Source organism: Etheostoma cragini, chromosome 4 (assembly GCF_013103735.1).
Source record: "Etheostoma cragini isolate CJK2018 chromosome 4, CSU_Ecrag_1.0, whole genome shotgun sequence".
NCBI classification, from domain to species: Eukaryota; Metazoa; Chordata; class Actinopteri; order Perciformes; family Percidae; genus Etheostoma; species Etheostoma cragini.
This window is the reverse complement of record NC_048410.1, coordinates 15,928,350-15,940,585: the sequence shown is the minus strand read 5'-3', so window position 1 is coordinate 15,940,585 and position 12,236 is coordinate 15,928,350. Positions and strand designations below refer to the sequence as shown.

General features: G+C 39.2%; 2 protein-coding genes across 3 annotated transcripts in view; one reads left to right on the top strand and one right to left on the bottom strand.

Moving 5' to 3' along the window:
* LOC117943427 (green-sensitive opsin-3-like) overlaps positions 1–506 on the top strand; it is a 1,866-nt gene extending 1,360 nt beyond the window's left edge. The window contains exon 5 of the mRNA XM_034869541.1: positions 501–506. Within this exon, the coding sequence (XP_034725432.1) occupies positions 501–506 (6 nt within the window). The remainder of the gene's footprint in view (positions 1–500) is intronic.
* Positions 507–2,379: 1,873 nt separating this feature from the next.
* Positions 2,380–12,236, bottom strand: part of LOC117944063 (SLIT-ROBO Rho GTPase-activating protein 3-like) — a 32,603-nt gene continuing 22,746 nt past the window's right edge. The window contains exons 12-22 of one of the 2 annotated variants that reach the window (XM_034870593.1): positions 11,698–11,800; positions 10,207–10,267; positions 9,115–9,192; positions 8,639–8,773; positions 8,460–8,565; positions 8,160–8,387; positions 7,192–7,265; positions 6,881–7,061; positions 5,987–6,133; positions 5,492–5,807; positions 2,380–5,002 (exon numbers count right to left, since the gene is read on the bottom strand). In XM_034870593.1, the coding sequence (XP_034726484.1) occupies positions 4,538–5,002; positions 5,492–5,807; positions 5,987–6,133; positions 6,881–7,061; positions 7,192–7,265; positions 8,160–8,387; positions 8,460–8,565; positions 8,639–8,773; positions 9,115–9,192; positions 10,207–10,267; positions 11,698–11,800 (1,894 nt within the window). In that variant the 3' untranslated portion in view covers positions 2,380–4,537. Of the gene's footprint in view, positions 5,003–5,491; positions 5,808–5,986; positions 6,134–6,880; positions 7,062–7,191; positions 7,266–8,159; positions 8,388–8,459; positions 8,566–8,638; positions 8,774–9,114; positions 9,193–10,206; positions 10,268–10,657; positions 10,689–11,697; positions 11,801–12,236 lie in introns of both variants that reach the window. The other variant, XM_034870594.1, reaches the window with a different exon arrangement.

Sequence of the window (12,236 nt, the reverse complement as noted above, 5' to 3'; positions counted from 1 at the left end):
CATGATGAATGTGTAATCACACCGAGTCACTTTTCTTGTAATTAAGTGTTTTACTGGTCTGCCAGTAGCATCATTTTATTGTATTAGGATAGCAAGCAATATGAAAAAAGACAAAAAAATATGGGATAGACTAGATAATACATGCATGAACAAAAATAAATGTACTCCTGTGTTCATTTGTCAAAATACATGCTGGTTTGATTACCTTTTGTTTAAACAAAAGTAGCCCACACATTTACAGATTTAATGTACATATTTTTAAGGTCACTTACCAGTGTGGTTTTCCCTGTATATCAAGTTAAGTTAGGTCAACTTTTTTAGCCCCAAAAAAAAGTTTTCCTAAGAGTTCAAACACACTTGAAAATACATGCTCTCCTTGCCTACATGTTTTACCAAAAAAAGTGATACAGCTCCCATATACTTTGGCCCTTTGAGATGTGCCTGAGGTCATTGGGAAGTTAACACTCATTTTTTGGATCCAGGTGTCGGTGTGATTCTAGGAGTAACTGACACAGAGCTAAAGAGGCTAGAATAGATCATTTCTATTTCCGTCCAAGTAAAGCATCTGTAAAATGATTAAAAAACACTACTGTAAGCATATTAGAAGGGATACACACAAAAATATTACCCTAGCCACATCCCAACTTAAAACAGAAAAATCCAGAAGAAAAACACTCAGAAAATTGATATTTTATGAAGTTACTTTTACAGATATGTCGGTGTGTTTTTCTTATTTCCTTTAAGAAAAAAGCCCAAAACATGCAAAATACAAAACTTCTCAAATAAAAAAACACATCCACATCAATCACACACATGCTAGAAATAACTATGTACAGTCATATATAGAAATAGAAAGGAGGTTCCAAACTTTTGCCAAGTACTGTAGGTGTAAATCTCATATTTGTCTGGGTACTTTTGAGACAGTTTTCCCGCTCCGTTGTTGCCACTAAACAATTTGTGTTTCAAGTGACGATCCCAGGACTCTCAGTAGATGTTGGTAGGGCAACACTTATGGATGCCAACCGCTGTTAAAGTACATAGAAGCCCATGAAGAAGCCTTGCCAAATGTTTCCATGTTTCAGGGACTGGCAGAATCTACTTGACGTCCGGGTAAATTGATATTATTAGGACTTAGTTATCACATAAGTTACATTTATGTTTTCAGCATCAATTTTTGACAATGCATTCACAATTTGCTTTATTTTACATTCACATTCTTGTACAGCGATGCTAACTTAGCTTGTTAAAGTCAGGCCTACATACAGTATGTGCTTTGTATTGAATTGGCTGGTCTGAAATATTATTTAGCTCTGCTTAAATTGTTTGTGGGCCCAGTTGTAAAGCTAGTGACTATAGTTGATATATGAAACTAGATGGTCTAAGGAATCAATCGATGAAGTTGCAAGTTACCTATAAATAATTTAAATATATCATTTCCTGGACATATTGTAACCATTTATAGGACATAAATTGTCCTGCACCGGGTTAAATACATGCTGTTCTTTAATACAAGACTAAATGTGCAGTTTTACACCGTGATTAAAAAGTAATCATAGTCTATTTTAATGTAATACTGAATGTGCCTTGTTTTACAGATCTGACTGACCACTGTGGACCCACCACTAGGACCCACCAGACTCTCCTCACAGGATGAGAAAACCATCAGGAAAAAGTTAATGCTGTCATACTTCTCAATTGCTCCGGAACTAAAGCATCAACAGCTGTGTCTGAATGTTTTACAAGACTTCTTAAAGGGTTTCTATGTACTATAACAGCGGTTGGCGTCCATTGGCATATTACTCTATTTACTGGAGAGTCCTGGGATTGTTACTTAAGACACAAATTGTTACTGTCAAAAAACGGCGCGGATAAACCCTCAAAAGTACCGAAACAAATAGAAAGACATTCACACATATATGTACAAATTTGCATGGGCGGATACAAATCAATCTGCATTCATTTGTGCAATGTATACAAGTATACAAGTCACAAAGTAGAGGCACAGATACCAGGCAATTTTACGAATTCATTTGTGAATTATGCTTGTCTGTAAGTAAGCAAATACTATTGAGACTGTTATAAAACTGGTATTTCTACTAACAGGATGAGCGTAAAATCTCTGCTGACCAGTAGATGGCATTGCAAAGCCACGCAAGTCAGTGCATGTACTTGATGAGTGAGCTGTGATGTGTTTAGTCAGATGGCCTTATATGGTCATGCAACTCTTATTCACAAATGTTCAGTGTAAGGACTATGGATATAAATATGGTGCACTGCCATAACTTATCACGAATCATTGGCCACTGTTCATCTTCAGTCATCTACATTAAAACACTTTAACAATTTATCGTACATCACAAGACAATAAGACGAGAAATGTCAGCAAGGTTTTACTGATTTATTGTTTGTTAATGTTTGTGCAAGGATAAGAGTTACAAAATCAACAGACTAGACATGATATTATATCCTGTTCCTATCATACATTGTTATTTATAGAAGTATCCTTTAACAGTATTTATATATTCAATCCAATGTACCTATTACACTTAAAAGATATATTGATCCTTATAAGACAGACGGCAAACACCAACAACAGTAAACAAGTTCATCTTAAACACCCACACAGCCTGAACTGACGTGTGCAATCTAGACATTAAGTAAGCTTCAATGATACTGATGTGCTATATCATGTTCCTAGTACAACTTTATCAAAATGAAAACACAGAAGCTACGAATGCAGCACAGTTCCCTGTAGTGTTTAAGTGCATTAGTCACTTGAATTGTTGAAGAACGTTTTACTTGTTTGAGGTAACACAGCTAATCTTTTATATAGAGAGATGACTATATTATAAGAACAGTTTTCTGATTTGTATCTTTATTTCCATGTATTAGTTATAAGGGTGGCATGTCTATAATGTCCACAATAATTGTAAATGCTCTCTGCGTAATTGTAGCCATCCGGCCTGGTCTACTTTTGACGTCCACTGACCTGTTCTAAGAAAAATGCAACAAGGCAGAGTCTCAGGTTGTTGCTGATTGCGCTGCTGCACCGGTATCAGTTAACTTGGCCCGAACCCAACCTTTTGGCCAGTGATGTTGCTACTGTTGTTCCGGCTGGTCGTTAAGTGCTCAGACAGCAGCAGCACCACTTGTTTTGATTACACAGCTGCTTAGTGAGTTTTACTGGAACTTCTTACTCTTGCAGGGACAAAAATAATATTTGAGCAATTTAAGAGAAAAGTTGAAGGATTTTTCAATGTACCTAAAGGCCATTAATGTTTTTATGATAGTAGCATTTTTCAAACTATTCTCTTAAATTTGTTTGTAGAAAACTTAGCCAATTCCAGAAAAAGTGACCAATCCCATTTGGTGCTGTGTAGTTGCTTTCAGCCCTTGGTATTCAGTCTCCTGGAGTTAGATTGGTGTGGGGTGTAGCAAGCACTGCTGTTTTCCACTGTCTGTTTTTTATACTACCATTCAGATTTTTTTTCACATAGGGGCTCTTATACAGACAAAATGTCCTTGAAGCCAGCATCTAGTGACAATTAGAATAAACTGCAACTTATTGCAATTCTACTCTAGCTTTACCACTCAGTCATTGGCTGTGTCTGAAATCTCCCTCAATCACATCTCCCCATAAAACAGACACTCAATAGTTTACTCTATAATGAACAATACATTGAGATTCCAACACATATGAGTCAGCATCCTTTCGCGTAATCACTAACAGGTGTATCGTCACACAACTGTAATTTTCGCATTTATAAAATGTGAAGCGTTGCATTGTGGGACTGTTGGCAGAAAAGCCTTTACATGTCATGCACACTTTCAAAACATGAGACTTTTCGTTGTCTTCCAACTCAAAATTCATACACTGAAATAAAATGGCGTTTAACAGAAAAAAATAGTGCACTACATAGTAAATGGAGTGATTTCAGACACAGCCAAAGTGTTCTCCTGGTGTGGAAAACCTTAACGTTTTGCTGGTATATGCTGGCATTGTGGGACTGGTTTCTTTGAGGAAAAGGGTCCCATAGTTATAATAGACTGCATTAACCACCAGCACAGACTGGATGTCTACATAATTAGTGGTGAAATGTTCCCATAAGTGTTCCCTCATAATGGAACATGAAACCAGATACTAAGTTCAAGCTCACAGCATTTTTATAACCTAACAACATGAGATGATTCTATGACAAATTTCAATAAAAAGAAGCATTTTCCAGTGCATCCCTTTTTTTTAATCCAGCATGGCTGTCCAGCACAGTAGTGTTCTATAAAATTATTCTTGTCGATTCCAACCTCTTTTTTTGTGTAATATTGAAATACAGTACATCAAGTTGTCCAACAAGTTATTGTGTGGGCGCACAGTTGTCAGAAACCAGCAGTAGCTGTCCTACACTACAGAAGATCAGTGGTAAATATTCATCAAAGAGACCAGGTGTCAATGTTTGTTTTGCTCTCAAAATATAGGTGCAGGGTCAATCACTTGGTATCCACGGTGGTCTTCTCCTTCTTGACTTGTGACTGACTGGAGCTACATGTTACCTTGTTTGTCTGAGGATGAGGAGGAGGTGGATGGTGATGGGGAGGGAGGTTTGGGAAAGACCCTGTCAGTGGCTGTGATGCCTGGGCTGCCTAGACCAGAGGAACTAGAGCTGCTAGAGCGCTGTGGTCCCTGGCCCTGTCCAATCACAGGAGCAGGCCGGACAGGTCTGACAGGCGGGGGCCTTAGAGGTGCACTTGGTCTACGTGCTGATATAGCAGGTTTAAAAGTGGTCATGGTCTCGGAGGAGGAGCTGCTGCTGCTACGTCGCTGGGCTGCATCTGGATCCCTGATCACCATTGTGTGGAGAGGGCTGCCAGGCGGATCTTGGGCTCCACCAGGGTGTTTGAGGGGCTCCAATGTGTCCAAAACAACATCAGGGGCATGTTTGGCTACGTTTTGTCTCTCCAGCTCACGCAGCTCATGAAGAGCTGTGTTCATTGTTTTCTCTATGTCCTGACAAACACAAGCAAAAAGGAAATGTATGTTGACATTTAGAAAATAATATCAAACAATCAGGCAAGGAGTAACTAAAACCAAGTTCCACTGAGGGTGGGGGAGTCATGTCCCCCACACTTTTACAGTTTCAGTTTGATTTACACACTGAAATGTTTCTAAATTGTGTCCTCTTTTTCACCCCAGACACCAGATGTGTGTGAGTGACACTGTAAATTTAAGGCAAACAGTAGAAGGCTTTGGATGAATAAATGCTTCAAATTCAGTTATACCATGCCCTCAGAGCAGTAATATTTAAAAGAAGCAGCAAGGTATTAGCTTACTTCTATGCCGGACAGTGTTCTTTTTAATGAAGATGTTCGTACAATATTAGTTGATCTACCAAAGTACAAGGTCTCTATCAACAAAAACTAAAGGATTTCAAGGAGTTTGTGTATTAATATTGTATTAAATTGTCCATTTCAAAGTCCATTCAAGTATAACACTCACCTCAGCGAGTGCTTCAGCCTCAAAGGTTTTGTGATCTCCTAAACTTGCGTGTCGAATGGTGCTAGGTGAAGATCGTTGAGAGTGGCTGTCCACAAAGGCCTTTCTGTCTGGGTGGTTGATGCAGCCAGCACTGCCAAATGTGGCGAGACGCCATTTCTCCGGACTGTCTGACGGGCCCCTGCTAACTGCTATTTTGTGTGGACTGCAGGGCCGAGGCATAACCCTAGGAGGGTGGTCGGCAGCTCTGGTGGGGCTGTGACTATCAACGCTGTTCCTGTGTCGCGGACCCGCAGCACCATCTGATCGCACCCTCAACCTAGGAAAAATCACAATTTGGTAGTTTATCAGTTTAAATGTTTTGACTCTGAATACCTGCACATGGATTTTAAATGCAAAGGAATTATTTTGGTCATTAAAAAGATAAAATTACAGTACTCGTGTCTACTGTATGCATTCACTGCCTAAATTGTGTGTGCCCGTGGAGTTTTAAGTAACCTTCCAAATGCTGCTCCAAAGCGGTGCTCAGGTGTGTGATCGCAAGGAGATTGGCGGTCGTTCCTGGACAAGGGTCTTTCATCGTGGTGTGGTCCACTGCTGGATGCACTATCAGTCCTCGGAAGGCTATCTGAGAAGGCATCATCCCTGATATTAAAAGACAGAATAGATTGATCTCAATGAATCGTTTATGCCCCAGGGAAATGGTAATATTGGATTTTAATTTGAGAGATCGAATTTTACAAAAGTTTAATCTCTCGATCAGCACATAAGAATCCTTAACAATTACATTCTTGCTACAAAAACAACACAAAAATGTCATCAGCACTGTGAGCCTCATTACTTTTACAAACATAATTAATCACTTATCAGTCCCTGGAAGCCACTGTTGGCAGTATATCCATCACTTTCCTTCTGAATCTAGCTTTATTGTGTTACTTGCTCTGTGATGCAGGATAGGTCATCAGGCAAGAGGCCAGAGAAGAAATTAAAGCTTTTATTTGGCAAGTGACCTCCATGCAGGTCCTCCTTAAATCGCTACAACCAATTGCTGATAGCGTGGCATTTGTTTTATTTTCATTGCAACTAGTGTGTCAAGAAAACCAGAAAATCATTCAAAGAAACAGGAGTTTTTTTCTTCGCATTGACCCATTTAGAAGCGCCAAAAAGGCCAAGCTTCTTGAAAACACATCCCAGCTCGGTAGGAATGGAAACATGCATTTTGGGAAAATAGAGCAACATAAATAATGACCAAGCCCAAAGTAGCTGCCGCCCTACAGCAGAACCACGTAACTGACATATTTGACTAAGTCTCTTTTCTGACACAGTAATGTACTAAAATAATGTCTGTTTGATATAACAAAAATGTAATTGTCCTTCGTGTGTCCTACTCACATGTCTTGCACAACAATGTACTGATGTGGAATCAGCCCATCCACACCATTATGTCGGCCCTCCCACCAGTCCTCAGAGGCTCGTAGGTAGAGTAACAGAGAGGCTCCTTTCTTGAAGGAAAGCTCTCTTGGGCTTCGGCCCACATAATCAAACTTTGCGATTGCCTCGATCTGCTCCAACTCTGCAATTCAAGGAATACAGAGTGCAACACATAGAAATGAGACAGAATCCAATTAAAATGTTTGATTATTTCTTCACTTACAGGTACGGCTGCAGTCTTTGCAGTAGACTGACTGTGTTTTGTGTCTCACCTTCATCACTAGTGTTGGGTCCAGTACCATTGCCTACCTCATCAAGAGCTCCTGGCTCACTGTGGGGGCTTTCGCTGAATGGAGAAATATGGAGAAAGTCAGTCAGATGATTGAAATAAAATTTAGAAAATGTCATGCCATTTTTTCAAACACTAAAAACTAAATACAGAAAATGAAAACAAAACCCAAACTACCAAATAATTCTGCATAATTTTCCTCAAAATAATACATGCACAGTGGGACACAGTTTTGGGACCAAATAATATAAACATGGACATGTTTATGGTTATTAGTCTACTCAAACTAAACTTTAACAAAGCTTAATAAGCAAATATAATAAATGCTGCTAAATCCAGGGTACAAGCGATGGATGGAATAAATGCTGCTGCTTATAAAGCCGCTATTATGCTTTTTTTTTTATTCCGGTACTTTAGTATGATATATAGTTTTTGTGTGTATATAATAGATGTTTAAAGTACAAAAACACACCTCACTGCAAATGGAGCTTTCTCACCAACAAATATTTTATCAACGGTTCCTTAATTAATGATGTCATTAATTGAAAGCCAAGCCAGTTTTTTATTTGTGCTGTTTATTTGTGCTGCCTGAGCAAGCCCAGTCTGCCCAGTGGCTTGTTTGAATTTGGTTGACAAATCACAACAGAGTATGCCAGCTGACCAACCAGAGCAGACTGGAATTTTCGGGAAGGCAGGCAAAGAGCTCAGACAAAGTGTTTTAGGCAAAGAAACTGCAGCAAAGGGAATTATGAAAAACGTGATATGTTTTTGAACACCAAAGCATGTAAACCTATTATAGTAGACCCCAAGAGTACAAATATGACGCTGAAAAGGAGTATAATTGTGGCTCTTTAATAAGTGTCCCACAAACAGACACACAATAAACTATAAACTATACACACTTACATTCACTATTTTCCTTTAATTCACCCACACATATGTTGCACTTACCAGTACTCTTCCCCACCAGCCATGCACTTTTCATACACAGGTCCGTCCAACTCATGCTGGGCCGGGAAGATGACTTCATGGTGGATGATAACGGTCTTAATGATCTCATTAACATGCGCCTGGCAGGCCACAGGGTCCTGGTCATCTGGTATAGGCATCAATGTGGGGCCAAAGCAAATAGCCAGGTTGTAGGGGTCCATCATGTTCTCATCACTGTATTGAGAAAGACTGGAAAGACCAAAGCAATTAGTGTCACTTTATGAGCGTCAAACGCGTGAAATGGGTTGGGGCAGGACTTACTGATTTAAAAATGCAAACAGGTATCTCATGACAATGATCACAGGCCGCTGAAGAGTCACAATTATCTGTTGAAGATGGTGAGCTCGTTCTGCTCCTGAGTCAAGCTCTGAAATAAAAAGAAAGCTAGACTAAATAAAAAGCTTACATTTTTCAGATGTGTTATCTGGAACGAGACTCACTGGTTGTAGATATGATGTCGAGGAAACGTTCTTTAGGGAACAGCGGGTTTTCCAGCCCTCTAAAGTAGAGCTTAAGAACGCCTGCCACAGAGTTGATGTCATGATCAGCCTGGTCATCCACCAGTGGATCCTCTCCTGTATATATAGCACACATTTACTCCACTCATTAATCATTCATCACTATCAGTGTTAATGTAACATGGCACTGATGCAGTTTTTTACACATATTTCAAGTTGGGAGGTTGATATAAACATTAAGAGTGCAGTTAGATTTCCTCATTCATTATTACTAGGAGTTGTTGATCTTATGTATTATGCATCCAAAATGGTTTGCATGTCCATTAGGTTGTTACATGTGTCACATGGGCTCTTTATTGGCACTTTAGAGGCCTGTGGAAGAGACTGTGGCTTTTGAGGTGGACAAAATGCAATTTAAAATCAATCAAGACAAGATGGCCAAGCGCACTGGGACTAACCTCTTTCAAATGCATTTTTAATATCGTTGACTTCGACCTGAGAGCCAGGAACTCGAAATATACCTTGCTGCTGAAGACCTGTGGACAGATAGACCCATTGTAAAATGTACACATATCCTTTAAATTGAATTTCTTTGCACATTTAAAGTATAAGAATAGTAACCAGTCCTCACAGTATGTGCACAACATTTAAAGCCTGAAGGTTAAAGCACAACGACATGATTTAAAAAAAGACAAAAGCCAACAACAAATGTTAGTTTAGGCTACAATGTGAGTGTGGGGATGTACTGTGTGACTGAAATGGTGCAAAATGCTGTGAGGCTGGATATGAAAGAGCAGAGCAGTGTGCAGCAGAAACACATAAATGAAAGAAGGTATCATGAGACGCAAGAAGATTTCTTGGAAATTGTTTAATAAAGTCTTTCTTTTTTTTAATTAGTTGTTTTTCTGGTCCTTTAATGGTAAATTCAGTATTTGTTTTAGTCATTACTAGATGAATTGATAATTGCATGTCTGTCTTCACTGTAATATTCATAAACAAGATTTATTCATTAATGAGCACTTGATTTCATGAGATCCCTTAGCATTACCATATTCTGCACCAACAAGATGGTAAAACTGATTTCTTTTGAGAAAAAATACTAAATTTGCTCTTTTCAACCCACATTTTTCCTGGAACTATTGAGCCACAGGAACTACAACAATAACTAAAAGTCCCCTTTAGCTTTTTTCTGTTTGTGTTTCAAATGCATCTAAAAAGAACCATGAAGATTAAGCAAATACTGTATGTCTGTTACAGATTAAACAATGATGAGCTTTTGAAACATTTCTACATAAGGACACAGTGGCACCCAGTGTTTTCCTATTTCTTAACTCTCCCCCAATAGTTCCTAGACTATTAGAAATTACTGCCACTGTTTTTTTGGTACTAGGAACTATGGTGCAGGTAATGATTACGTTTCTATGGTTTCTATGGTGGTAAAGAGCTATTTGTAGATCAAAGACTTGTACATTTTTTTAAATTATGATTATGAAAAAGCAAAGGTTTTTGTTATTTTGTGGAAAGACAACATAAATACAACAGGAACCTACCATAAAGATTGATGTATCGAACGCAGCTCTCAACCACCACTGGTATAGGCTGCCCTGAGTCCTACCGGATACATTTAAATGATAAATTGGAAGCACATACCCAGACAACAATAGAAGACAAATAGTCATGCCAGCAGGTTGATATCATCAGAAGCTCATGTAGGCATCCCCTCAAATTAATTAATAACAAACCCCAGGAAGAATAGGTGCAGCCCTGCTGTAGCTAATAGGGATCCCAATAAACTAAACTAAACTTACACAGAGTTGAGGGAACATTGTTAATTTTATGATAACTAAAGCAGAACAAATAGTGTTAGTGTTTGCATCACCATGTGTTATATCATTCTACAGAATTTTCACAGAATTGCCAAAAGGGCAGAGGAACAGAAATGTTGGTTAGCATACTGAACACGATTATGCGATTATCCCGCCCTGCTATAAGACAGAGTACCTGACTCCTCGCACGGACATTCCGTCGTCCCCTGGGCAGAGAGCAGAAAGGCACGTAGACAGAGGAAGAGAGGCAACAAGAACCACAACATGTTAGTGAGACTGACAGACCATACAAAGAGAGAAAAAGAGGGGGCCTTTCCTGTGAGAATAGCCAAAGCATCAGTGCCTTGTGGGATGGGAAACAGGAGGACATGGCTGGGCAGGGGAGTCTGATGAATGGAGAGTGCTACCTGAGAGGATGGGGATCAGAGCTATATGTACAGATGGGCATTTTTCAAGCACTGCAACTAACCTATTATTGATTATCCAGTAATCTGTCTATTAGTATATTGATTTTTTGATTGAATAATTTGTTCTGTAAGATTTCAGAATCTAAAAGTGACAAATGACCATTAAAATCTCTTAAAACCAAAAGTGTCATCATTAAATTACTTTTTTTTTCAACCAACACTCTAAAAGCTGAAGATATTCAGTACATTTTTGTATGGATAAAAGTCGAAAATCTTCACACCGTAGGAACATGGAATGAGAATGTTTGGAATTTGTGCTTGAAATATGATTTTAATCGCTTTTTTTTCCTGCCAATTGACTGACTGATCGTTTCAGCTGCACTGTTTCAATGTTGTTGATGCACACTCTGTCTGCCTGCGTCTGTTCAATTGAGCTTTACAGTGGATGTGACCATGTGTTTATTTGCATAGCCTGACATTGCTGGTGCCTGGCCAACTGACATACATAAAGCCAAATTAATTCAGTGTCTCGAGTCTGGGCATCACAGCAGAAAGGATGTTAAGAGAAGGCCCGGCACCGCTGCAGTGCCTATGAAATCAAACCATCTCCAGAATTTGTTTGATAGGTTTTCATCTCACTTTGTCTGTCCGAAATTACAAGACTGTCAACACAAGGTAATCAGCAAGAGGAAAGTGCATGAGTGAGCCAACATTTGGGTAAAAGTGGTCAAAGGCAAGAAAACCCCCAAGGACCGCTAGCGAGACAGCTGAGCTCATGGAGAGACAAAGAGCACAGATGGGCTAATACCTGAATGAAGGCCTCCATATTGCCGTTAAACAGCTTACGGTTAAAAATGGAGCGAGGTCTAGCCTTCCGCATTCTCTGGGGTTTAGGGGGAAGAGTGGGGGGCCTGGGGAGATGGTGGGGGGTGTCCGGTTGGTACAGGGTAAATATAAATAATAAAGCAATTATTAATATAATGCAATTTTACACATCAAAGTGCAGTCATCTTTTTCTAAAATGATTTGTTGCAGTGGCTGTCACACAGTAATTTGCACCTCATAAACACAATATTTAAATGAGATGAGAAAATCGATACCACTTAGCACAAAGACTGGAAACAGGGGGAAGCAGTTATTCTGAATCGGTTGTTTCATCCGTACATAAAAGGCAAAAAAATGTCTACTAGGTATTAAAGGCTAGTTGTTTCCCCCTGCTTCTGATCTCTGTGCTATGCTATTTTAGTTATAGCTTCATATTTAGTGTAAAACCCTGAGAGCGGTATTGATCTTCTAATCTAACTCTTGGCAAGAAAGTGATGTTTCCCCAAATGTCAAACTTTTCCT